Source organism: Neolamprologus multifasciatus, chromosome 13 (assembly GCF_963576455.1).
Source record: "Neolamprologus multifasciatus chromosome 13, fNeoMul1.2, whole genome shotgun sequence".
NCBI classification, from domain to species: domain Eukaryota; kingdom Metazoa; phylum Chordata; class Actinopteri; order Cichliformes; family Cichlidae; genus Neolamprologus; species Neolamprologus multifasciatus.
In genome coordinates, this window is record NC_140451.1 from 14,619,717 (window position 1) to 14,646,994 (window position 27,278).

The 27,278-nt window shown below is 39.8% G+C and overlaps 1 protein-coding gene and 1 long non-coding RNA gene across 25 annotated transcripts in view; both read right to left on the reverse strand.

Annotated features, from left to right (window-relative positions):
* LOC146505231 (neurexin-1a) overlaps positions 1–27,278 on the reverse strand; it is a 254,006-nt gene that overhangs the window by 100,169 nt on the left and 126,559 nt on the right. For all 24 annotated transcript variants that reach the window (XM_085181656.1, XM_085181652.1, XM_085181653.1 and 21 more), the window contains one exon: positions 24,683–24,802. In XM_085181656.1, coding sequence (XP_085037782.1) covers positions 24,683–24,802 — 120 coding nt within the window. The remainder of the gene's footprint in view (positions 1–24,682; positions 24,803–27,278) is intronic.
* LOC146505232 (uncharacterized) lies at positions 16,489–24,676 on the reverse strand. The gene is made up of 2 exons (XR_014877411.1): positions 21,328–24,676; positions 16,489–21,236 (listed from the first exon to the last, which is right to left on the reverse strand). It is a non-coding gene; the product is annotated as an uncharacterized LOC146505232 (long non-coding RNA).

Below are 27,278 nucleotides of genomic sequence, written 5' to 3' on the forward strand. Positions count from 1 at the left end.
TTATATGTTTTATCCATTTTATCCATTTCTGTGCCAAACATTTAGTTTTCTATATCATGTTTGTTTTATTTTCCATAGAAAAACACCAGCAGTGAACAGTGACACGCCAACTACTCATCTGGTCCTTTTCATTTTCCAAAATTACCTTTAGAAATAGAAAGCCAGAGGTGAAAACAGACAGGATGAACAAGAAATAGGGAGATGTGAAGAAAAAGATGCTGTTGATGATGAATCACAATGTGCCTTCTGGGTAAAGAGCTCACTGACTCAAACTCATCCAGGACCTAAGCATGTGAGGGGAGCAGACATACCCTTGAGTTAACTGAGGGGGTCTCTTTTTCTCTCTCTCCTTCTCCATCTTCCAAGTCTCTAATCCGAAACCGGACACATTACTCAGCCGACCTCTCGCTGCCTACCGCACGCACAGTCAGGTCTCATTTCCCTTCATGCCAACCATAGCCTGGTCACCACCGAAACCACACAGACCACTGCAGGCACAAAAGGCTGCCCACTCTGTCTGCTCGGATGGACTCTGCAGACCAACGAGGGAGCTGGGGGTGGGTTAGGCAGAGTGGTCAAACAGATATAAAGAGCAAAGCATTGGAAGAAAGGACACAAGGGAATAATCGAGAAAGAGAGCAAACGAGTAACACAAGATGCAAGTAGGTTCAAGACTTAAAGCACATATAAATAAAAAGAGGGTGTTTTTGTTCTCATACATCAGAAGAGGAGGAGAATGAAAAGACTGCAATCTTCGCTCTCTCATTCGCAGGTCAATAACTGCCTATGCTCCCACTAGAGCAGAGGAACATGTACTCAGATCCCTATCAGGGCAGCTATCATCTCTTCTGCCTCAGAGAAGCAAAGATACTGTCATCCTTGCACTATCGCAGAATGACATCAGCTCAGAGACATGGGAGTAATTATATTATACAAGCTCACAACACACCGGCAGCGAGACAACACCAGACACCATCAACTTTCTCCCTCCTCGCTCTCGTTTTCTTTCTTTCTTCACTTTCTTCGTGTCTGTTGTTCTTTACAATGGCTCTTCTTTTATTTCTTCTCTCTCTCTTTCTCTCTGTTTTTCCATTCATTTGCTCTGTGCAGCAGTGCCAGCGCAGAAGAACAGTGCTTCTAATCCCGTCAACCCTTAGCTCTGAAGCTGGAGAGCATTCAAATTGATTATAATCACTTAAATTGCTTCACCCACTTTGATAAAACCATCAAGCTTTGAAATGCTAAAACTCCTGGTACTGTTGATTGAACGAGTGTCAGGTGAGGTCTCAGACGTCTAAGTACAACGCATACTCATCAAGAAAGTGAAGGTTGACTCCACCCTGACTAAACGTATGGGCTACGACTCTGACAGGATGGCAAATATATATACAGCATAGGCAAAGTAAGCAAATGAGGATATGGCAGACACGGCACAAATTGGAACTGTCATTCATCAATAAAAGTTAGATGCAAAAATGGCCAAGAAGTCAGTTTTCCTATTGACCACTGATTCCTAGTTTTAACACAATAAACTCTATTCCCACTGGTCAGATCAGCTACTCACTCTCAACAACTGGTCCAAAAGAAAACATGATAACCTAGTTATCCAACGTATCGAGTACAGTACCCATCTCTGGGAAAGAAGACTATCACCTCTGGGAGTGTATCCGTGATGAATGGTATGTCTGCTACTCAGAGTTGATACTGTCTGAACCTCATTACGGCTAGCCCTAAACAAACAATGCATCACACTCCAACTCAATTTCATACATCCTGACCATGGTAATTTTCTTCTTCTTTCCACATAAATCAATGACACTCAAGTTCAATACAAAAGGAACAAAAGATATTTGCTCTTACTGTAGTCCCGGATACATATCTATATCTATATATATATATATATATATATATATATATATATATATATACCTGTATATATATATATATATATAGAGAGAGAGAGAGAGAGAGAGAGACTGCAATGTGACTTTTCCTATGAAATTGCTGGAATTGTGAGCTCATATTGTCAGAAAATTTGGGACACATGAATGGCTAGCCCACCATAGGGGCGGCTCGAGTTACTAAATATAGCTTCGTATTAAGTGGAAAAGTGAATGTTCGTGCCACAGAAACGGAGATAGTTTGCATACTGAACTAACTGTCAGCACTCTGTTAGCTTTCCTTGGCCTAATCACTTGAGACAATGTTAAATGCACTGTGACAATAAGAGCGAAAGGCAGGTACAGTTACATAAGTATTCTAAATAGGATTAGATTTTAATATTAACAAAGATATGAGAGACAGAGCGAGACAGATGGGTGGGGGTAATACATCAGAAGAATCCCTTTTATGTTAATACATGGAAATTACAAATACAGTATGAAGCAAAAAGAGTTAAAAACACCCTTTGTCTCGGTTTTACTGAAAAAGTGAGCTGCACTTGCTTAATTGACACTCTGTCTAAAGAACAAGCCCCATGAAAATTAAACCAATTCTGTCACAGCGTTAGACAACAGTGCTGGGGCTTTACAACAGCATGGTTTGTCCTGGAGCAAGGTACTATGTTGAACAGCACGCCTCCCAGTTTGCATTAATGCACCCTCTGTGCTGATCAACCAAAATCAGCAATCATGTCAGTGAGAAGACTTTTTTTTTTTTATCAGCCTCCCTCAGACTCTCATCGGTAATCACAACGTGAGGGAGCATTTGCACTAACTGTTATATTAAGTCATGGAATCTGTCTGGAGGCAACACATTCCCCCCCCCCCCCCCCCCCCCCCCCCCCCCCGAAGGTCCATAGGGAGAGCAGGAGGCAAGCCGAGTGTTGTCCGGTACAGACAGGTCATGGCAGAGTGGCCTAATTGCCTCTCTTGTTGTCTCAGTAGGCCAGCAAACCTCCCAGCTCCCTCATCATCACTGAGGAGCACTGACTCCCTTGTTCAGGCAGGTCTATCTGTACCCAGTGAGCCAGGCTCTAGCCTTTCTTCTACATTGCGCCAATAAATACGTCCTCAGTACACCAATTCAGCTATGTAACAGAGTTGTAACTCATGATTCAAAAGCTCGTAATGCTAAACTTGAATATCAGAGAAAGCACAATGTTCCTGTAGACATTTGTTGTGCATTGTTAAACAAGGTCTGTGATATCCAGGGTACTTCAGCATTACGTCAGTGTTACACCAGTAGTGATTACGTCACTCAAAAATGCCAGGGCAGTATGATAACTAAGAAGAAAAAAAAAGCAGTTTTTATTCCAAGTATCATTTGCCTCAATCTTTAACATATCTCAGGACCTTGAGTGAAAGTGACAGAGCAAATTGAAAACAAGTACAGCCAAAGAGGGAAAAAGAAAACAAAAAGCTGCAGCATTCTTAAAACCCTCATCACAAATACTGTACCGAGACAAGCACACTGCAGTCTAGCATGAATAGTTGGCATGAGGTTATATAATTCCTCATATTCTCCCTGCTTTCTTTCCCCTTTTCAGATGCTTGGATCATGATCATTCTCGCCCCAATGGGCAAAGGGGCCTCATCGATACTCCATGCAGTGCAGGGGCCAGGAACAGCTCGACGTCCCACAGAGCTGAAGGCAACTCATCTTTGTCTATTCCGAACACCCAGAGGCAACATGGAGCGCCATAGCGTTATAATCCTGGCTAATCTGGACACAGTGGAGCATCTGGAGATAGGGATATGGCTAATCTCAGACATGGAGGGCACTTTGCTGAGACAGAAAAGGGGATGGGTCTAAGCTAGACTCGCCCTGTCGTACAGAGCTGAATACACATCTTTTGGGATTTTTAGGTATTAAAAAAAAAGAAAAAAGACAATACCATATAAGTAATACTTGAAATTGCATTGGCAGTAAAATGTAACAAGGAGTAAGCACAGACTGTTAAAAGTAAACACCAATGATGGACTGCTGGAGAAATCACATTACCTAGGGATTGCATTAATGGTAGGATAAGAAAATACTTACTGTGCCCTGCTCTTAGGGATGCAGGAGATCTGTGGATAGCAATAGGCACAATATGGTGGCGCTTGTTTCCATTGGAGAGGTGAATGTGGTGGAGACTCTCCACAGCACCTGGTTCTGACCCTGCCACAAAGCCCAGGGCAATGATCCACAAGGCCAGATGGGTGACTGAAGCTGAATTCCAGTTTCGGGGCTGTGCAACAGGCCTCAGGGGAGCAAACTGTGTCCTCCAGCCTCTGAACATCTTCCCTGAGTGGCCAGATGAGGCTTCAGATCAAGGTGGAACTTCAGCGAGCCTCACAGCCCCATACTTCTCACCTTGCCAAATCTCACTATGGCCAGAGACACTGACACAGATCCACAGGGAAATAAACAATCATTTAAAAAAGCCAAATAAAAAGGACCGAAAAAGCAAAAGGGACACCGCACAAATTGTCGGTCGTGAGGGAAAAATGCTTCTTGCTGTTCTCCAGTGAGTTAAGAAATCCGCAGCAGCACCCAGGTAGGTAAAGAAGTATTAAAAATCATCATAGAAAAACAATCAAAAACATTCACAAGAAATTAGGGCAACCTCAAACAGCAATGGAGAAATCCCAGCTTGCTCCAATTCCCCTAGTTCCCTTGTTTTCTCTGTTTCTCCCCTTATCCCTCTATTAAGCACTCACAAAATTAGAAGCATCTTCCCATTAAAATAAAAAAAAAACTGTTAATATTCCAAAAAATGCAAATGCCAGGGAAAGAAGAGAGCCTACTTAAGAAGAGACTGACAGCCTCTGTGCAAAGTGATTTTCTTCAGAAAATCAAAACAGACATTCTGAGTTTCCCTCTTTTTCCTCCTCCAGTGGTCTCAAAGGTTGTCCAGAGGAATGGGACCATAGTTAAATCCGAGTCTCATTTGCATGTGTTGGACAGCTGCAGCAGCGTGCAGTAGACTGCGTGATTGTACCTGTAAGTTGTGCCAAGTAGCGCACCCGTTCCCCATCTAGAGATATCTGTTCTCAGTGAGACCAAGCGATAGCAACGCCGGTACCTGAACGAGCAGCCCTGGGCAGGAACACACACTCACACACAGCCAGCATCGGCACCGCCGTTCCAGAAGATGTGCGCAAGAGGAAGAAGGGAGAGAGGAGGAGGAGAGGGAGGAGAAGGACGGAGGGAGGGGGGAGCCTCAACAGCCAGCCAGGAAGCAAGAGGGAGAGTGGCTATGCAAATGGGCAGCATTCACATAGCGAATCACTGGAGTCTGAGTGCATTGCAGAGGAAGAGCCTATTTAGGCAGAATAGCAGGATTTGGAGCTATGTCCTCCAGCCCTTATTCCTTTCACAGTCTACTCTCTCTTTTCAGTCTTTCTCAATCCACTCTCCCGTGTGAACAATCTTCAGCGGTTAAAAAAAAGAAAAAAAACAAGAACGTGGGACAGGCTAGACTCGTTTCATTTTCTACTTTTATCATCTCATCCTTCAGCATTCCTCCCACTCCTCTTGCTCCCCTTTTTATGTGTGTGTCTCCCCTGTTCACTTTCATTGTCTGTGAATTTAGGGAAGTTTTGTGACAATAGTCGTCTGGATTTCAAAAAAAAAACAAAAATTGGAAAGAAGCAGTCCAGCCTAATCCTCGCCTCTCCATTGCTCAAGAAAACCTACTGCAGAAGAATGATGATGCTGCAGCTCATATACTTTAAGGAACTCTCTCAAACACACACACGAACATATGAGCACCCATAAGTACGAACACTCAGACACACAGCGACACACAGACACACACGTATGTAAACAAAGCACGCACAATGCCAGAGCCCGCGGTCGAGAACTGTCCACAGAGAGGGTGCTGAATCCGGGCAAGTCTGCCTTGCCTGCTAATAAAAGACCATTTCTCACAAGAGCGGGAAGGCTGATCGCAGTGCAGCAGGGTTACAGGAATGTAGAGAACATGTGGACATAAAAGCCCTGCTGATAAACACAATCCGGTTCAGCTGGGAAGTGTGCTCAGTGTTCAGAGTTCAGGATTGGAGAGCACAAGGCTCAGCTGCAGTGTGCCTGCTTCTGTTTGCACACTGGCTATTCAACATCCTTCTCTTCGAAACGCAGTGTTCTAAGCTGAGGGGGGGGAAAAAAATCTGCAAGCACTGCTGAGCTGATCTTTACGGTTTACAGGGAATACACAAGCATTTCATGCCCAAAGAAAGCCAACTTAGCCAGCGTGACACAGAGGATAATATGCCCTTTCCAATTTCCCGGAATATTTCGTATAATCAGTTTTTAGTAGAAATACATGTAGAGAGTTGAATACTCACTTTTAAAACATGGCTGCTATCATCTGAATTTAAATGTAGGAAGAACAATAAGAGCAGGCACATACTGTTACAACATTAAACTCTAAGAAAACTATGATCTGCCATCTGGAAGGAGGACAGATGAGGATACCTCATTTCTCTCTCTTCTAACTAACGCTGTGTTCCTATATAGTAGTAAAAAGCAACTGAAATACAAAACAGATGTTGCACATATTAGGCAACTGTGTTGCTCTCACCTTGTAGAATCTCAATAACGTGGTGCAGCCACCTGGTGCTAAAAAGTAGGCAGCATGGAACCTCTCCTCGGTTCTCATTTGCAATGGTGAAAAGGAATGTTCCTGCTGAATGTGTTTACACTTTTATAATTATGAGCAGTGCAATCTGCATAATTACACCTAATAAGGCAATCTATCAGGGCTGCTTGCCAAGGACAACAACCTGACTTAGTGTGTCCTTAACTGCAAACTTTTGCAAAGAAACGAAAGGGGAAGCTTCATTTGAGAAGCTAAATATCAGGGTAAATACAAGTGTTATTTAATGGAAATGCAGTGTTAATATCGCAGCAGCTAAAATTAATGGCATCAGCAGTGAGCAGTGATACTTTTAGCACGTTTATCATTACTTACTTGTTCATTTGTGCCCCCAAGTGGTGAAATTCTAAAGTGCACCAAAGCTGTGTGGGTTTTTCCGAGCCAGCAGCTTAGGTTTGATGAATCGAGCAGAACAGCAGAGTCTCATCAATCAGCAAGAGTCAATAAATTCAATAATAGAAATATTGCTGAAAGCCTCCCCAAATGCATCATATTGCTCCAGATCCAAACTTTAAGAGCTATAAATTTGAAATTCTGATTCTTTGCTTTAAGATTGTCCTCTATTAGGGCGTCAGTTAATTGTTCTGCAGGTTGCCCTTTGATCTGTTGATGTGTGGGATCATTAAAGTATGAGGCGCAAGAAGGCCATGCATCCAGCTTGAGGTGAAACATTTAGCACTAAATTCCTTCTGCCTGCACAAAAGCAAACACCTGAGCCCATGAGGTAAACTAATTTACAGATCTCAGCTGCTTTAACCAGATGATTGTACTGCAGTGTGTTCACCACAAAATGAGAAAATCCTGTGCCACAAGAAAGCTTCCACCATTAAAGAGAGCTTTTCTTTATTATTTACTATTGTGTTCTGACTCCAGCTCCTGTTAGCGAGATGTCTCCTTAACAGAGACCCAAAAACAGCTTGCCTTTGTTTCTATTTAAGACCCAGAGGATTGTGTCTCAGATGCATGCGATGCTCTGAGCATATTTCCCCTTTTGAATCAACATCACTCCGATTTTCGTTTGTTTGTTTGTCTATTTTGTTTGCTTTTTAAAGCCACAGAAAATTATTTTGGAATAAAAAAAGACGGGAAATAAAGGAGAAATCATGTGAAAGATTGTGGCTGATTTTTCAGTGACAGGATGAGAAATTTGGCTTGGGTGTAATAATCCCTCGGAGAGTGAAACGCTAGAAGAGAACAAGCACAGAGCACAGAATAGCCCATGTTACTCACTTAAGACTGCAACCAGTGTGGACTGAGCTGATGAGATGACTTTTTGGAGGACTGGAGGAAAACCACAGGGACAGCAGCAGATGGGTGGTCTAAGAGTACCTGACCCGACTGGAGCAGGGCCTCTAAATCAGTTAAAGAGCCATCAGGCAACACTTTATCACACACGGAGAGACCCTTTAGAGAGAGGGTCAGACACTTACAGCCACTTTGACAACAATGTTTCTCCTTCTCAAGTGCTACTACTATGTTTACTGTTGCTATTAGAGGGGAAGGGGAATAAAAATCTAATGGTGTATTATTTTAATCAGCACATTCATCGAATTCCCAAAGGTGCAGCATCCCAACACCTTGCACATTGTTTTCTAGGCACACACACGAGTCTGTTAGATGCTTTTGTTGCTTGATTGAGCATGCAGGCCAAGTCATACATAAAGCAGGTATACCTGTTGTGTGCTGGAGTGACACATCTGTGTCAGGCTCAGCAACATATGTGTCCCAACAAATGAGAGTGTTTGGAGACCCATTCCTCCAGGGTATACCAGGTGCACTGGTGAGGAGATTACAGTGCACCGTGTATTAAAAGGATGACAAGTGAGAGATGCTAATTGTAAAAATCTGATCCTCCCACCAGGATGTAAAGCAACGGTGACCATAAGAGCAACCGCCTGCGAGCAGCCGCAACTCAAATTTCTAGAGTGATCCGCAAAAAGAGAACAATTACTGTAGCAAAAAAGTAACACCCTTTGTTTTGTCACCAACACAAAGGTATACAACGCTAATAGTCTCTTCAAACGCTGACATGCAAAATGAAACCTGAACTCTTTACAACTGAGAGTTTTCCGCGAATATCAAACGTGTCATTACTCATCCGAACACCACAGAGAGAGAGAGACAGAGGAGCAGACAATGCTCTGATGCTAATGCGTGCAAGTGTACAGAAATAGAAACACGACGTCTTAGTCTTAGTCATCACGAGATGTGACATGATAAGAGCAGACAGACACAGGGAGTCAACACTCAATACAAACATACGAGCTGTACAGTATTTTGACACAGCCGGGGTGCCAATACGTTAACGGAATATGTTACACTGTTCCTGTCTATCAGATCGCTCAACTGTATATAACAGAGTGAGGAGTGTAAACTCAGACCCTAACATGTCATACAAGCATTAACTGGTCATTTCCCATTCATTTGCTTCTTAGCATCTCTCTCAGATGCTGGTGCTGGAAAGCCCTATAGAATTACATCTAAACCAATCCCAAAAGTCCTCTTTTATTGGATCGACAGTATTTCTCATTGGCTAACACAAAAGTGGTCGTGATATGGTATAAACAGCATACGTATGCATGTAAGCCTAGGAAAAAAAAAATCTGTAAATACAACTGTTTATGTAAAATGCAGTAAACATCACCAACCACACGAGAGATTTGTGCTGCACACGCTGTTGATTATGCAAGCTGTGAAGGCAACATAAATAACAGCACTCAAGCTGATAAAACAGCCCGCTAATAGGAAATAATGCACATTTAGTGTCGCAAAATCAAATCTGCAAATGGCACTGCATGGTGGTGTAATGGAACGGCTTCATTCTCACTTAGAGCAAAAACAAAGAAACCAAACTCCACATTAATTCTCATTCCTCCTCACGCTAATTTTCTTTCAATTCACTTAAACATAATAATTAATTTAACGGAGCTGCTAAATGAAATAAAAAAAAAGTTTAAAAGCTTTTTTGGAGGGATAGCGTTGACACTTTTGGCTTCATTTTTAAATACTGCACTTTTTTTTTTTTTTTTACAGTTTTTGGTGGTGTGTGTGTAAGAAGTGGCACTATATTGAGTTGAATAAGGAAATATCTAGCTGTAAAATCTTCAACATTATGCAGAAATTGCTCTGCACCACACTTTGTCACCATTAATGCGCCGTGGCAATTACAGTCAAATAATGCTACTGTTTATTCCTTTCGTGGTAAGAATGCGCCCCTATAAATACTGAACAGATTCAAACGTGTGCACGTTAATGCACATCCCATTACCAAGACTAGAGCACCCCAAACTACACAGACAACAGATTGAATTTTGTTTTTCATCGCACACCGACTTGTTTGTATAGCCAATAGTGTGCTTTTGCTCCTTTTACTCACTGGATTCTGCCGGCAAGAAATGTTTTTGGAATCTGCCTGATGTGACCAAATGGTAACCCCCCCCCAGACACACACACACACACACTACCACCGCCACACACAGCCCTCCTAATGCATAAACGCTGGCACAACACTGTTATTCATTTCCATAAAACCATTTAAATACACATTAAGATCAAGCATGCAGGAAATAACATTCAGAATTCCTTGTGCGTAAGTATAAATAGAGGCTGTGTGTGGGTATGTATGTACACATTTATGTCTGTTTCAGTGAGTGTGTCTGCATGTGGGATGATGATGCGTCTGAGAATGCAAAAACCAAATTCTAACTGTCAGTAAGAGAGAAAGGGGTCACAGGTCGACAGCTTTTCTGGACGCGTTTTCTCTATCTCCTCTGACAGCTCCCAAGATACAGTGGGGCCACTGAGGGTGCCCCGTCTGTCTCTGTCTGTCTGTCTCTCCTTAAATTCTGCAGAAGTAGATCAGTTTCCTTCTCAGAGTGCTTCGTCGTGCAGGTCAAGGACAGGCAGCGCCTCCTTTCAGAAGTCCATAGCTACTTTGTTAATGAACATTTGCGCTAAGCTGAAACTAACTGGGGCAACAAAGGAATAATGATCACACTTAAAAAAAAAGGCTTTTCCTGAATATGAAAGTATTCGCTCTAGTATAGTTGGGTACTGTGTAAAATGTAAATAAAAACAGTATGTAGTGATGTAGTGCTAATCTTATAAAACAATCTCAGAATACTGTTACTCAATGCAAAAATTGTGAAGACACTAAATGGGCACTAAAAGTCATCATCAGTGAACACAGTTCATCTTTCCTTCACAAACGCAGGTTAAAGTTCAGTCATGCGAAGAAGAAGCCATATGTGAACATGATGCTCAGACATCATCTTCTTAGAGCACAAGATCATTTTAAACGGACTGGGGCAAAGCAGAAAGCTGTGGTCAGAAAAATCAAAATGAACCCCGCATCATCTAAACTAAAGAGGAGAGGGGGCATCTTGCTTCTTATCACTGCTCAGTTCAAAAGTCTGTATTTCTAATGCTATGGTGATGCATTAGTACCTGCGGAATTGGCACCTTGCACATCCAAAAGACACCATCAGTGCTGAAAGTTTTATACAGATTTTACAGCAATATTATGCTCTTATCCAAGTAAGATGGTTTTCTGGGAAGACCTTTCGCATTTCAGCAAGATAATATTAAACTGCATCCATTAGAGCAGCATGGCTTTGTAATAGAATAGTCCTGATCCTGACCTTTCACCAACTAAAACATTTGGAGTATCATGAAATGAACAATAAGACAAAAAAGACCAGGGACTGTTGAGTAGCTAGAATCCTATATGAGAAGTGAATGGGACAACACTGCTATTCCAAAACTCCAGTTGCTGGTCTCCTCAGTTCCCAGTGGTTTGCAGACTGTTATTACAATAAGATGTGACACAGCGGGAAACATGGCCCAGTTCCAACTTTTTTTGCTGCCATCAAATGTTTAATATATTTCTTAACAATTATTAATTTAAAACATTTTCTATGATTTCTATGTTCTATTGTGGATAAAATACGGATTTATGAGATTTGTAAATCACTGCCTTTAATTTTGGGGTTTTTTTTAGATTTTGCACAGTTTTTTATTTTTCTTAAAAGCTACTTGCCTGCCTTTGAATGAAGCTCCTTCCTAACCAAGGCAGTCTGCAGCCACTGCCAATGGTCAAACGAGAATTCATCTAGATACAGTTGTATGATAAAACCATTTCCTCCATACACAAAGTTTAATCAATGATAAATATTACTACATGTTTTTTCCAGTATTCTATTTTTTCAAAGGCACTTGAAAACCTATTCACCTTCTACGACTTGACATGTAAGGTCGTACAGTTTGAGTATCTATTACCGTGTTCTTCCATTCTTTCAGCATTTGAAGTCTTTCAAATAACATGAAATCATTCAACAAGTGAATACGCTGGTAAATGAGGGGTTTGTGCTGTCTCATGGGGCTCTCACCTTATGGCACACAATTCAAAGACTGTACTTCACTCCAGAAAGAAATTTCATACTCAAAGCTTTTTCTGTTCATGGCACAGTGTGCAGAATGTACTGGGCTGTTCTTACTGGCTATCAAGTGTTGAAAAATAGCAAGAAAATGCACAATTTCTATGAAATATTACATTAGAGACTCAGTGCCTTTACTTTGCAACAGTTGCTTAGTGTCACATTAGTCCCCAGAAGGTTCCCAGTTCAATCTATTTGGTAAAAATGTGAACTTTTGATGGTGGTATCAACCAAAGTAATTGGCCAAATTAAATCCATTGCACAGAGAATGATAGGTTCCGATACCAACATCAAAATGCTATCAAAATAAACACAAAATAATCACTAATGTATTTTAAAATGCAATTAAGTGCTCCCTGTAAGTCAAAGTGCACAATAAGTGTTATGGTCCATGGGTCACTGACTCAAGGTTTTGAGTTTTGCAATGTTTTCAGTTTTCTTTGAGCTCATGATTTGCTCATATAGCTCTTTATCTAGTCCTCTCAGTATTATATTGTTTTTATATGCTACTTAGTTTCCCTTTGCTTCCAGTCTGTGTTCCTCATTAGGTTGTTTAATATTTAGTTATGGTTTTAATTGATTACTTTTTATCTTCGAAGTCAGTCATGTCTCCATGTTTGTTTATCTCCTGTCCCTGTGTGAAGTTCACATGTCTTGGTCCTAAGCTCAGTGTTGTTACTTCAGCATTGTTTATTCTGATATTCGCTTGTCTTGTGCGTGTTGTGTTCAGTTTTACTTCCCCTGTCTCACTGGTTTGATTCTGTTCAGCTGTGTTCCCAGGTGTCTCCACCCTGCCCTAATCTCCTCATGTGTATTTAGACCCTCCATTTAATTTGCATCTGGTCTTTGTTGGGTTCTCACTTATGGTTGTGTTTTTGCTTGTAGTTGGTGGGCCTTTATTATTTTATTTTATTTTATTTATTTTTTTTTGAAAATTTGCATTGCACTTTGTTTAAGTTCTGTATTAAAGTCTTTAGGTTTAAATTTAGGTTCTGAGTCCTGTGTTTTGGTCCAAATTCTGCCTGCTACACAGCCAGCCTTGACAGTAAGACCAAAGTTATTTAACAACTTGAGTGAAGAAAACCTGTAATGACAAGACATGCTTGCATTTTCTGCTGTGATAACAGTACATGCAGGGAACAAATTCAGTGGGAAGCAACGCCACCACTGTCCCTTCCAGCATATGGAAAGCCATTCATGTCCAAGTGTATCAATAGCCAATGGCCTGAAGCAGAAAATGTAATGTCTACTCATAAAAAGCATGTCACATACAGAAATGAGAGGCTATGGCTTCAACTGCCTGCACAGAGAGGCACTGCAGGCATCTCTGAATTTATTTTGTGTGCGCCTACAAAAAATGGAGATTTAGAACTGGCCTCGTGCCTTCTCTACATTTTTAGTAAGCATCCTGTTCATTTCAAATGCTCCAGTATAGTAGAACGCTTTTATTTCATATGGATTGCAGAAATTCTATAACAAGCAAAGTCCATTTCCGACTAGCCTTTACTACAGTTTCTCTTATACAGTGAGGTGGCAGCCTCTTACACCAAACGGCCGGTCTCTCAAATATATTTCAAGCCCATTAACCAGGTTTCCTCTCTAAACCATTCACACAGGACAGCTCTATCGCTGGTTCTCACTTTGGCTAAGGCAGTGACTGATCTGTGTGTGCTTTCCACCCTTGCTGTCTACAGATAAGACAGGATTTGATTAGTGCCACACATAAAATCTGTCCTTTGTGTGTTAAACCTTTTGGAAGTTAGCTTAGTTCAAGGACAATTCAAACTGAAGTTCTATTTACGTTCCCCTAGAGAGAGAAGCACCTGCATTGTCTAAGACCTTTGTGCATATTGTTATTACTTGGAAAGCACAGCAATGCTCAGACATACTAAACAGTTGTTTGTTTGCTATGGAGATGGCTGGCAAACTACCTCTTGAGACAAGGTTATTCATTTGCTTTGTGACAGCATTTTACAAGCTCTAGATGCTCTTGTGGCTATACTGCAGGAATAGTACACGGCCTGTAATGTATGAAATCAACATTTCTTTTATGTTAAAAAAACAAAACAACAGGAAATTTCAATGTGTTGCTGCAGGGTACATGAAGTAAATGACATAAAAAGGCCGTAAAGCCACTGTGAAAGGTTCCCAAAAGCCAATACACTATACTATGATACTATGAAGTGAACTCAATGGACATTTTATTAGTTACACCTTGCCATTACCAAGTTACCCCTGTTTGCCTTCAGAACTGCCTTAATTCTTTTGGCATAGATACAACAAGGTGCTGGAAACATTCTTCACAGATTAAGTCCATATTGTGAGACAGCATCACACAGGTTTACTCTTGCAAATCCATTATGTGAATCTCTCGCTCCACCACACCCCAGAGGTGCTCTAGTGATTGAAATTAAGATTTTCTGAATGCAAGGCCCATTTCAGTACAGTGAACTCATAGTCACAGTTGAAAAAAAAAAAACAGTTTGGGAAGATCTGAGATTTGTAACATGATGCTTTGGTCATAAAGGAATGGACATAGTCAGCACTACTATCACCTGCCTGAACTGTTGATACTAGAGATGGACCGATCTGATATTACGTATTGGTATCTGTCCGATACTGACCCAAATTACTGGATCGGATATCGGTGAGAAATAAAAAAATGTAATCCGATCCATTAAACATCAAAAAAGCACCTTACAAAACTTGCGACACGGCGTAACTCGGCTCATAACCGTAGCACATCGCGGAAGTATGCATCACGTGATAGAGCGGCTGTGTGTATTTGTAGCCTCGCTAGCAAACCAGCATTTCATCTCCGAGGAAGTTTTCCCAGAGAGAAGTAAAGCAAGTGTAACTTCATCTCTGAATGTTTGTAAAGCATTCCCACATTAAGCTTAACAACTGAGATATGGAGCGACTGCCTCTCTCTCTCCCTCTCCTGCTGCTACTTCAATCTGAAACTGATTAATGATCAGCTGATCGGCTTTTCTGTCGCGAGTCCATCTCTCTTCTTAGTTTTTGGCCCACTTCTCACCAGAAAGAGGAAACCAGCGGCTGAACAACAGCAGCACGTTTAAGCTTGATATGCTGTTGTTAGAATTTATTTAATATTACTTTCTACACCAGGATCCTTTTCTACGTAGCTGACCGCTGGTAACTGTGCAGGGGCGGATCTAGCAAAGTGTAGCCAGGGGGGCCGATAGGGCATGAACAGGCAAAAGGGGGCACAAAGACATACTTTTCTTTCTTATTCTCATTTAAAATGTCTAGCTTTTAACCCTTTAAGACCTACCATAGAACCAAGTCCGCCAGAGCTTATATTATATTTTTACATGCTGTAGTGCCATTTTTGGGAGCATTTCAAGTTGCTATACATCAATACAACCATTACAGCCTAGGATTTAATAATATGTATGAATTAAGTGCATAGTGATTACATAAATTGCAAAAAAGTGCAATAAACTACAAAAAAATTGAAAATCGTTTTTGTTTTTTTAACATATATTTCTAGTTAGAGAAATTTAAGAGGCTTATCCCTCAAAACTGTAAATACAAAAAAGTTGCACAAAATAATTTACAACAACAAGAAATTTATTTTGAGTGCCTTCATAGTTTTATTTTTGAAATACACCAATTTTTATACACTGCAGGAAAAACGAAAATAAATATTATAGTGCAAATTTGCAAAAAACCAGCATGTGCATCAAAATAAACTATTTCCAGCAGTGCAATATGAGTCCTAAGCATCCCAGAAATGATACAGAAAGTCATAAAGTCAAACATAACTTTTAAAAACACCAGTATAGGCTCATTGAGGCCCGGACGGTAAAAAACTACATTTCCGCGAAAATGACGTCACTTCCAGTTTCGGGCAGGTCATGGCGGACATGCGATAGTTCGCGCTGACGTCTAATCCAATGTAGGAAGTGTTATGAACAGCTGATCGGATCTGCAAAGCGTGTTTCTGGAATATTATGTTTTTGTTGCTGCAAGCGCTTTTTATGCAGTTTTTGCAAAGCTATATGTGGAAGGAAACTGTGACCTAGCACAAGCTGATGGCATAAGATGTAAGTACAACTCCTCAGGTTTCATATGCAAAAAAAAATTGCGCTAGCTCACGTGGTTGCAGAGCTACCGGGATTTAAAAATAGTTACGCAAAACAGAGCGTGCCCGCTCCAACCGGTTTTAAAGGGTTAATAAATAATTATCTGACTCTTACACCCAAAGTTTTAATTTGATGTAAAATATATAGAAGTCCATTACTGTATATAGTAACTGTTAAGTCTAATATACCCTAGTAAGCTATACTACTTTTTCCTTTGGGAAGATACCATCTGTGCAGTCTGCAATTCTGTTGAAGAAAGATGTTGAATCTATTTAATTATTCTTGAAAAATAATTTATTTCTGTGCATTTTCCCCCCTGCATCAAATTAAATTTGATTACATCGATTAAGCATCATGAGGTGGAGGTTGGGGGGTGGTTCCCTTTTTTTTTTTTTTTTTTTGCTGGGAGTTTGCAACCCTATTAGTTAGGTTGCTTAATATTTCTGCTAAGTACTCTTTAAAATACGAGAATAGGGAGGATGGAGTAGGTTTAAGTTTATTAGATTGATCAGTTTTGCTGAACTATGAAATATTTTGGGCGCAGTGTATTTTTTACATACAGGTATAACAGAATAGCTTTAGTGTTGTTATTTATTTAAACTTGAGTATAAACTTATACAAAATGCAGCAAGATATTAAAAAAACGTTTTATTGATTAAAAAACACTATATCGGATTCATATCGGTATCGGCAGATATCCAAATTTCTGATATCGGTATCGGACATAAAAAAGTGGCATCGTGCCATCTCTAGTTGATACAAGCCACAATGGGTCTATGCTTTCATGCTTTTATGTTGTTTACATGTAATCCTGATCCATCCATCTGAATGTGGCTTTCAGAGATGCTCTTCTGCAAAACTTGAAATTAGCTATAAATGCATTACTGTTGCCTTCCTATCGGAACAAAGCCCAGAGAACTGCTCATGGGATATTTTCTCTGTTTTTGAATCTTTAACTAAAATCTCTTGAGATATCAGCAGTTTCTGAAATACTCAGAGCAGCTGTCTGACACCAACAACCATCCCACCTTCAAGTCACGTAAGTAACCTTTCTTCACCATTATGATGCTCAATATAAATTTCAGTGTGTTGCCCCGACAATGCAACAGTGATAAGAACAAAATAGAATATTCTTGCAGAATAGAAAAAAAAAGAGAAGCTCCGAGGAAGAGATGCCGTACTTTATGCACACCTTTTTTTCCTCATGTCATCTCAGTGACTGGATTACTTCAAATTAGAAGTGAGGAAAAATGAAGCCCAAATGTAAGTGAAGGAGAGTAACCGGGAGATTTTATTTTTGTTTTTAAATTGTCTTTTGTCCTATGGAAAAACACATCAATGTCCCTGTTAAACTAACTCTAAACACAGTCAACACTTTCTCCACGGTTTTGATTTTTTCTTTTTTTTTTTAGATTTAACCTTTTTTTTTTTATTGATGTAGCATTGAGAAATATGGACAACCCCTCCAACTTTTTGGCTCATCTAAAGGTAGTATGTATACAATTCCCAAAGGCAAAGTTTCCAAAACTGCCTAAAATTAAAAAAATATATATATGTGTCTGCTTGTGTACCTATGTTAGCTTGAACTTTCTCTTGTGTGTGAGTGTGTGTGTGTGTGTGTGTGTGTATATGTATATATAACTATAGCCCATTGCTCCAATGACTTTTTTCTTAATGTGAATTTAAATACAACATCCATCAGTGTCTCAAAGAGCAATTTACCGAGTTAAAGTATATTTTTTTCTTCTTCAATTAAATGACTTCTGACTGTGAAATCCTTTAAAGAATGGTTATAGAAGCCATCAAAAGTTTTTAAATAGAACAAGTAAGCAAACTTTTTTTTTTCCCAGGGATGTCTTCACGTTTTGCCACAGTCCCCCTGGGTGTCATGTTCAATAGCCTGTGTTTATGAGAGAAGGGAATATTCACAGTGTCAGTGTATCACCCAGCAGGATAGTTTAGCTGATACTCTGTATCAACGCTTTAATTAGTATTGTGTTGTGGAGAAAGAGCAACTCCTTATTTCCTGTCAACATGCCCCTGTGGGCTAGCGATTAATAAAAACCACCTCACAGATTAGGTTCTCACCACTGCACTGCAATGAGGTCTAGATGAGGTTGTGATTAGAACATAGATTACGTTGAAAGACAACTAAATGTGTGGACTGCTTGTGCTCCGCTTTGGTCGCACACATTACTGTTCACTGACACACACAAAAAAAACTGTTCAGCATACAGAGGTCTATGTGGCGGAGGGACACACCACAACTTTATTACAACAAATGAACAGCAGGATGGGTTTATGAAGCAATCTGACATATGTCTAGCACTGCTGCTCCTACATTTTAATGTCACTGTGTCAGCAGGCGTCTGCATCACATACTAAGTTAGTAACATGCAGCCTCACAGCTGTATCCTTTGTTTATCCATAAATCAAGTGAAGTATTAAGTCATGTATATGAATTTAAAACAGATATTTAAGCCTTCAAAATTCTCCCAAGCTAGCTAAAAGATGTTAGTTATTCTACACCACTTCGTGCAGAGATCTAGTTGCTTGGGCAAAGTTACAGACAAGTTACAGCATCCAGGGTGGTAGGAAAGGAGACCTAGTTTCCATGCCAACAGCCTTTACCCACATATGGCAACTGCTTCCTGGCACAGAAACCCATTTAAATGCAGATACTCAATCACCATAGAAAATTACTGAAAATAATCAGGCCAGATAGTGACCACTCGAACTGAATTGGAGGTGGAGGACGAGTAATTGAAAATTAAAAAAAGAACACAAAAATAGGACAAAACAGCAGAGCCTCTTTGAGACTGATAGGATGTGATAAAAATCTGTAGCAGCACACGTCTTAGTGTCCATTTGGGAACAGCAGGTATGGGATGTGTGTAGATGAAGATTGCCATCCTCTTGTACAGTTTACAATTTAATGGGTCCATCTAGACAAAACATCATTTCACATCATTTGAATTAGGTACTCGCTTCATAATACTAAACTACTGGACTGCTCCACTCAATAGCTTAACAGCCCCATAAAACATGTTTGCCTCTATATATTTACATGTTCCAGATTCTACCTCAGGCACTCAGCCAAGCTGATTTATTATCAGCAGGTCACACCTGTAAATACTGCAGATGGAAAAAGATCGTAAATAACACATTTTCAGTTTTGGGATTAATGCATATTTACTGTTCTAGTGAGCACTGGGCGTCTATGATTGAATACAGCGATAAACTACAGTAACACTAAAGTGTCTGAGTAAAGAAAAGACATTTCCCAGTAAAACAGTTAGGCTCAGTGATGTGTTTTAATAGGTATTTTATACAAGAACAGAGCCAGTAGCTCTGGGAGCTCTAATGCAGAGACCACTTGTAAAGTAGGATCATTGTTCATTGTTGGATTTCATGACAGAAAAATAAAATACAAGCAGATTTATTCGTTGGGGAAAGATAGGTTGAGCAGGTGAGTACACCCACAATTCCTCTAATAAATTGCTGTTATAAACCATTGGTAATGTATAGATATATACATCATAATTAAACTTTGTTGATCCGTAAATATTAATATAGACTTTATTAATGCCACATTGGAGGAAACTCACCTGTTACAGCAGCACAAAATAAGGCGCAGCTCATAAAATGCTAAAACTGCTAAAAATGGATCAAATCCAGTAATATTTGTAAATATAAGCATGTATCCTTTTATTTCTTATGTATAAAGATTTGTTCCCCATTAAAAACTCAGATTTGTCTTTTATTATTCTAACTTTTGAAAAGCCTCCTGCTGCCTTACAACCGATCAATTGTATGTGCTATACTTCCTGCAAGCATGCATGCACATTTGAGCGGATGGCTACCCAAGTGAATACACAGAGGCACTTAAGACTGCCTCTATTATATCTCGGGGCACAATGGCTGTTCAAAGCTAGGCCAAGCGTTCAATACAGATGAAGCCCAAATATTTTCAGACCCATAGATTTGTTTCTCTGAGTTGCATTAAAAGACACATCCAGGGCAAAGATAAAATTACTTCCATGTGACAGCAGGCTGTTAACTCCAGTACCTCATATCCCCCTGGCCCCACTGCTGGACTGGGTGTCCCCTTGTATCGATTGGAATAAAACTAAGTGGTATAATTCCTGCATGCCAGCACAAAGGAACAGGGCAAACTGTCTGTGGTGCTTCCTGACTCTGTGTGTTTATCTGCATGACAAATCTTAAAAACAAACACAACTGCTCTGAAAGAGCGCTGTTTAAAGAACAAAACAATTTCAGGAATTTTCTTGAAGATTTAGAAGAGACTGTTCATGTAAATCCCTCGTGCTGCGGCTGACTAATATAACTATGAAATGTGCAACACTAGAGAATCCCAACAAAACTTACAGGCTAGTTTCTTTCATTTTATGATTTTTCTTACATTTCTTTCATTGTAACCTTGAAAGACTTTTTGAAATATTTATTTGAATTCTTGCTTTTCGACTGTAGAGGGATGCAACACCTCAGAGCCAGTGTGTGAGTTTGTGCTGCAAAGAGACAATATGAAGAAGGAGCGCGTAACAAAAACAGGATACTTTTACTTTTGCATGTGCTCAAAATAAAATCTGACCAATCCGGTGGCACACTTGGGGCCCAGACAAACTATTCTCTAGCTACAAAGGCACAAGAACGAGCACTGACTTAGACACATTACAGCTCAAATGAGGAGGGGGGGGGGGGGGGGGGGGGTCTCTTTGCCCTTTGGGCAGAGACAATGGAGACTAGACCCACATACAGTCTCCATTGTTGATATAATATTGACATGGCACTAATAGCTCTGACTACGGGATAGAGTAGAAGAGCAACCAAGCAAGATGGAAATTGCGTGAAGGCCAGGCATACCCCTTGCTGTATCCTCTCCACAACCTACTTTAGCTAAACAACAAGCACCAATCTATTTGTCTCTGTACATTACCCTCAGATGCTTGACCACTACAGGCACACTCCCTCAGGAGTTCCAGACTAAAGTTTTAAGTCAAACCCACACATGCATACACACACTAAAGCGGCTTCTGAACTGAAACGAGAGCATTATCCCAAAAGATCCCATCACAAAGAAGACTCACGCTCAAGCCTTTAAAAAAAGTGCTTACAATCTTTTTCTTTGGCTGCTTATCTGCATCTGTTTGAACGTGCAGAACGCCCCCGATGACTTCACCACACACAGATAGATGCAGTCTGGCTCTTCTGTCAGGGTCACTTAAGAAAATATGTTCCAAATGCCATTTCATTCCTGCTGGCAACCAAAACAGTTTGTAGTAATAAGACCAAATGCATGCTTAACACCATTCACAGCCATCATAACTCATTTTGCATGGATGACTTTCTGAGAGGAATCTGATTCATCTTCGAAAGCATCGCTTTGACTATTTTTTTATTTTATTTTTTTTACACTGACTGTAGGTATCCAGTCGTGATAATTTGTTCTATAAATACAATTCTAAGGCATTATGTCCACAGTTCATTCAAAAAAAAAGAAAAGAAAAGAAAGGGAAAAAAGAAAATACTGGCACATCAGTGTTTGGGAGATGATAAAGAGAAGATCTGAAGAGAGTTTTCATCATCTTTCCCATCATTCAGAAGCGAAAGGTACAGAGCTGTTCTGAAGCTGAAATACTTTTATCATAAAACACTGAAATCACAGCCAAGAAATGATGCTATACTCTGAAAAAAAGAAAAAGTGCTGTGTGTATGATGTCAATACAAGCCACACATTCAGTGTTAGCAAAGCTTTCAGACATCTTAGTGATTCAAATCTTAAGAACCAATTTGAATCAATTTGATACACAATGCCATCCTAAATGGGACTAAAATACCCTTCAAATATAAGAATGTAAGATTGCCAACTAAGACATCAGTGTTGCCACTATTGATGTCTTTCATTTGCTTAAAAATTATGCCAAATGACTGATATTTCCACTTCTATGTGCAGCTTCAGGGGGATGGACGTTTCCGTAGGATAGATACAATCGTACCAGTTACAGTACAACAAATCAGTCTGCTGTAAAGCAGCATGTCTAAGTCAAAAAGTAAAATTTTTCATGGACAAGCCCAAGAGATGCATTGTAACTTTAATTAAATTGTATAAAACCACTGTTTAATAGCTTGGTTTATCTTCCAGTTTCCAGTTTTACAATAAAAAACCTTTTTTTTTTTTTGCATTTAATAACTGAAAAACTTCAGAATAAATAAATAAAAATGTATTTTATTCTTAAAAATGATTACAATGAATAATGAAAAAGTTAATGAACAACAAAAGCACAAAGTATTGGGATCAAAATGATGCTTATTTTCAGCTTGTAAGCTAAATATTTAGAAACTAAACATTGTGGTATTATGCTGTCACACATGTACAATTCACCCAGGCTGAATATTATGGGGCCAGGAGCTGTTAGGTGATTTTTTCCCTTCCTTGCGATAAGGCAAGATTGGAGAAATATCTAGAAATGCACAGAGCGCCCCAAGTAAGTGGCTTACACAGAGGCCCAGTGCTTTGTTGTAAATTGCCTGCATTTCAGCTTATGCAAATATATCAGGTAAAAAAAAAGTGATGTGTTCTTCAGAAATGCTGCTATCCTTCTTTTTGCGCCCCCCTCCCCCCTTCTATATATCCCCATGACAATCCATCAACAGAGATAAAACCCGACCATCTCAAGCTTCATTTTTCTCACTCACAGATATTTCCTTCAGCAGACCCGGGCTCTCTTGAGTCGCTATTCTGAGAAGTAGCTCAGTTCATCTGTAGTGAAAGAAATTTCTTGGAAAGTATGTTTTTGTGGTTACATATTAAATCCCTTGGGTGTACACATTCATCCATCCCATTGCTTTGTCAGGTCAGTAGGAATAATGAGACTAGCTACAGTAACTAGACTTAGGTAGAGCAGTTCTGCTCCGATATAATATATGCAAACATGCCCCATGAGCCTTCCTGCTCCCAATGTTGTCAATGAGCTCTGTGGGTCAGAACAGGATGAATATGTATGACAGAAGAAAAGGAGAAAAAATAACGTTCCAAGCTGGATTTCTTTTCCTTTTAACGCACAAGTTAGGTTCACACGGAGTTCACCGGCAGAAATATGCCCCCAGCACAGCCCTATTTCCTCTGTTGATCCAAACACGGCCCGAAGAATGGAAGGTAGAACAGAACAAGCAAAGGAGGCGCAGGTTCACAGCGAACTTATACTCAAACATATCATGGACAGAAGAATCCTTTTAGTCTTATCTCTGGCTGCAGATATGTTGGAGGTATAGGGCTGCATGAGAATCTATTAACACTTTCAGTTGATAACAAAAGACAGGGGTCTTATCAAGCAGCTAGAAGTGAAACAGAATGCATTAACATTTATGGTGCTCTCTCCTCTGCTTTTGTGTCATCTCCAGAGTGCCCACTCCGTTCCTCTCTCCTTAATGCACTTCGGCACTTTGCTCATTCACCTCTTGCTGTGTGAACTGCTGCAGAAGAAAATAATGACCAAACAAAAATCCCTTATGCATGTTTTGCATAAGGAAGTAGCCCAATTTTCAAAAGGTGGAGGAGACATTACCCTTGTTCGCTCGAAACCTTAACATTAATGAGCACAAAACCAAAAGTCCATTTAAGCATCTTTAAGAGAGATTAATAACACGGAACTTTAAATCACATCATGGGGCTCAGATAAAGTTTTAATGGGTGGGCATACGAGCGTTTATGGGTTGCAAATGCATTATTTGGGGTAATGCTGATGTATGAATGCGTTCCAGTACAATTGCAATAAATAACAAGCGCTGTTATTTGTTTTCAGCTCATGATGTATTTGTTTACGTCTTTAGCTTGTTGTTGATGTTTTATTTATCAGAACACAATGTGCGTTGCTCCCTCTAGTGGTACAAATCTCAAATTTTAATGAGCTTTAACTGAACTGTCAAACGCCATGTGTCAAAGTTTCTGCCCTGCAAAGCTGCAGCAGCTGTCGCCGCCCTCAGTGAAAGACAACCTATTCAAAGCCGAGCTACGGAAATACTGTGCCGAGATTCATTCTAACCGCCTTTTGATATATCAGTCACTAGTTACAGTACCCAGCACGGTTTACAAACCCGGAGAGTTTACAGAACAAGTGCACCAAGTTTCTGGCAAACAACGTGCTTCGTGAGGACACAAATATAGAACAGAAAGAGGAAACAATAATGAGCCTGAGTCTGAACGCTGTGTGAAAGCAAGGGATAAAAATGGCGCTCCTGTTAATGATAACACCCACCTTTAAATGTCTAATACCAAGATTTTCTTGGCCGCGTTCAAATAGGTTAACAGATGGAATGAATTATCTGTCTAATGCTGTGAAATGTGTACAGGGCTTTTTTATTTTTGTGTGACTCACACAAGGAAATGAAATGGTGAAAAATAAAACATCATCATAGTATTGGGGGGCTTAAAAAAAAGCCTGCCAACAAGTAATGATGGCTTTGTTCTTTTCAGACTTTCAAATAAGAACTAGAGGAATTTTCAGCTTTGAGAACAAGTAAAGGTGGAATCCTACCGTCATTACACAGCGGTCCTCCAAATGTCGTCATGCTGCAGTCACAGCTGAAGCCCTCCCACTGCTGAAGACACACACCTTGGTTGGCACATGAGTCCTCCTGGCAGGTAGTGCTGGGACCTGAATATGGAGACAAACAGCTATCTGGTGAGGACAATTTGTTTTAATACTAATAAATACCTATGGACTCTAGAGTGAAATTAAATATTAAAGCACACACAAAACAACATAGAATACTAGCTGTGTACAAACCCTGCGATAAAAGGCAGTGAACTCAACTGTATTCAGCAAACACACACAACCCAAAATGATAAAAATGTAAATGATTTTAACGCTTGAGTTAGACTTCCATTAGTAATTTAATTATTTTATTCCATGTAGTCACATTTAATGCATAACAGCAATTTAATCCACTCAATTCTATTTTTTCTCCGAATCATCCCCTGTCAACGAGCTCAGTGTGCTACACCTAACCATCGTGTGTCTGATAAACTACAATGCACAACATCTCCAGCTGTGAATGCCACCGCAGGGCAAGGATGCTCATTTCTTAAAGTGCAGAGGTCCGTGTACTTGTAAACTGCACTGTATCGGTGCTTCCTGTGAAAGTGTTTAATCTTCATGCTTGTGGATTATTTCCATTTTACCACCAGTGTATTCATCCTCCAGAAGCATACAGCTGTGTGGCCTCTACAGACACTTTTTTCACAGCAGCCACTTTGACATGAAAGAGTAGGCAAGCACAGGTGTTGGCAATCACATTAATTAAGCAATAATTACCTAAAAATAACAGAACCGTTCTCCATGACATCAGCAGCACCTGTGTTTACCTGCTATGGAAAAAAAGGTCCATTGCGAGGCTATTATGTTTGTGTGACTCCCCGTTAGTACAATTCGTGTTAAAATGTGAGTGTGAGGCCAAGTGTTAATGTCTAAATGTTGTATTTTATGAGACATTGTAATTTCTAACAATCTGTATTTAGACTACGTTAGTCTATCAAGTTTACCCATTAACAGTATTATCAATGTCAGGATCTATATTTATGATTCATGACATACAATCGGAACAAAATGAGCACTTTTTAATAGTTTAGTTATAATCAATGCACTGAGGAGGGCTATTTTTTGTTGCTGTTTTTTTATTTATTTACTCATGAGAGACTGAAAAAACAGGAAAATTGCAGAATGGCAATCGCATTCTTACACATTTTTTTAATGTATTGGAGCCACAGTAGCTCCTTTTCCGATTCAAGAGTAGCTATGGTAACTGGTTAATAGTTTCAGCATTTGCTGTACCCTGCTCAAGGCTGAATAATGCGGGGGGGGGGGGGGGGGGAGGGGAGCAGAGGGCATTCAGCAACATGAAAAAAGAAATGAATTCCTGATTGCTTTTGTCAAATATTTCTCTGAATGCAAAAAAGTTCCTCTCACTACATTGTACATAATATATTATACTGCCTATTAAATCTTTTATAATATCCCTAATAAATCACATCTGCAATACATCCTCATTTCTGACTCACTTATGATTGAAGTAAACAGATGTGTTATGGCATACTTAGAATAATTTTAGACAATTAACATACAGAGTTATTCATCTTAAGAGTTCCAATTCATCTGACTTCTGCTGATGTAGCAGAGCATGAATCCCAGCTGAGAAGACGGTGACGTTCATTTCTAACACTAATAAATGAATATGTATTAACATGTTTTAAAAATAAAATCTGCTGAAATATTTGTGAGGGACCTATTTATGGTAGATGCAGCAGATTTAGTGAGCTTGACCTTTTGGGAAGGTCTGATCGTGTTTGGAGTCCAATGATTTGTCTTTGTGAGTTTGCCTCTGTGGAGGCCCTCAACAGACAACCTGGCTTCTATTATCTAATTTGGGAGTGCAGAACTTTGCAGCGTTCCCTCATTTTATACACATCATTGTGCATTTATCTAGAATTTCTACTACACTACATTCACAGAATTGAGCAAGAGTCTCAAGCCACTTTTCATTTCTAGGTTTTGCTAGGAAAAAGTGATTTATTGAAACATATGCAAACATACCTGGAAATAAAGCATATAAGGCAAAAACATAAGTTGCACCATTCTAACAAACTTTAAAGTCGATATTTGGTACGACCACCTTTATTCTTCAGCACAGCCTAAACTCTTTTGGCGAGCTTTCATTTTATTTCTTTAAGCAGTCTTCATGAATAGTTCTTCAGGCTTCTTGAAGGACATTCAAAGCTCTTCTTCAGATGCTGGCTGCCTTTTATTTTGTTCTCTGTCGAGATGATCCCACACTGCTTCAGTAATTCACTGGCAGTGTGTTTGAGATCATTGTCGTGCCGAAAAATGAAAATGTTGCCAGTCAGGCACTTTCCAAATGGCATTGAACGGTGGTTCAAAATCTCATGGCACTTTTCTGAGTTTCATTAGAATTTCATCAGTTTTGACTAGATCGCAAACACCACTGGCTGAAATGTAGCGTCAGAATATGGCAAAACCACTCACTGTTGTATCTCTCTTCTAAATTCATCCATCCTCCAATGATGATGACTTGAACCAAAAATGTCAAATTTGGATTTATCAGACCCATTGCAAC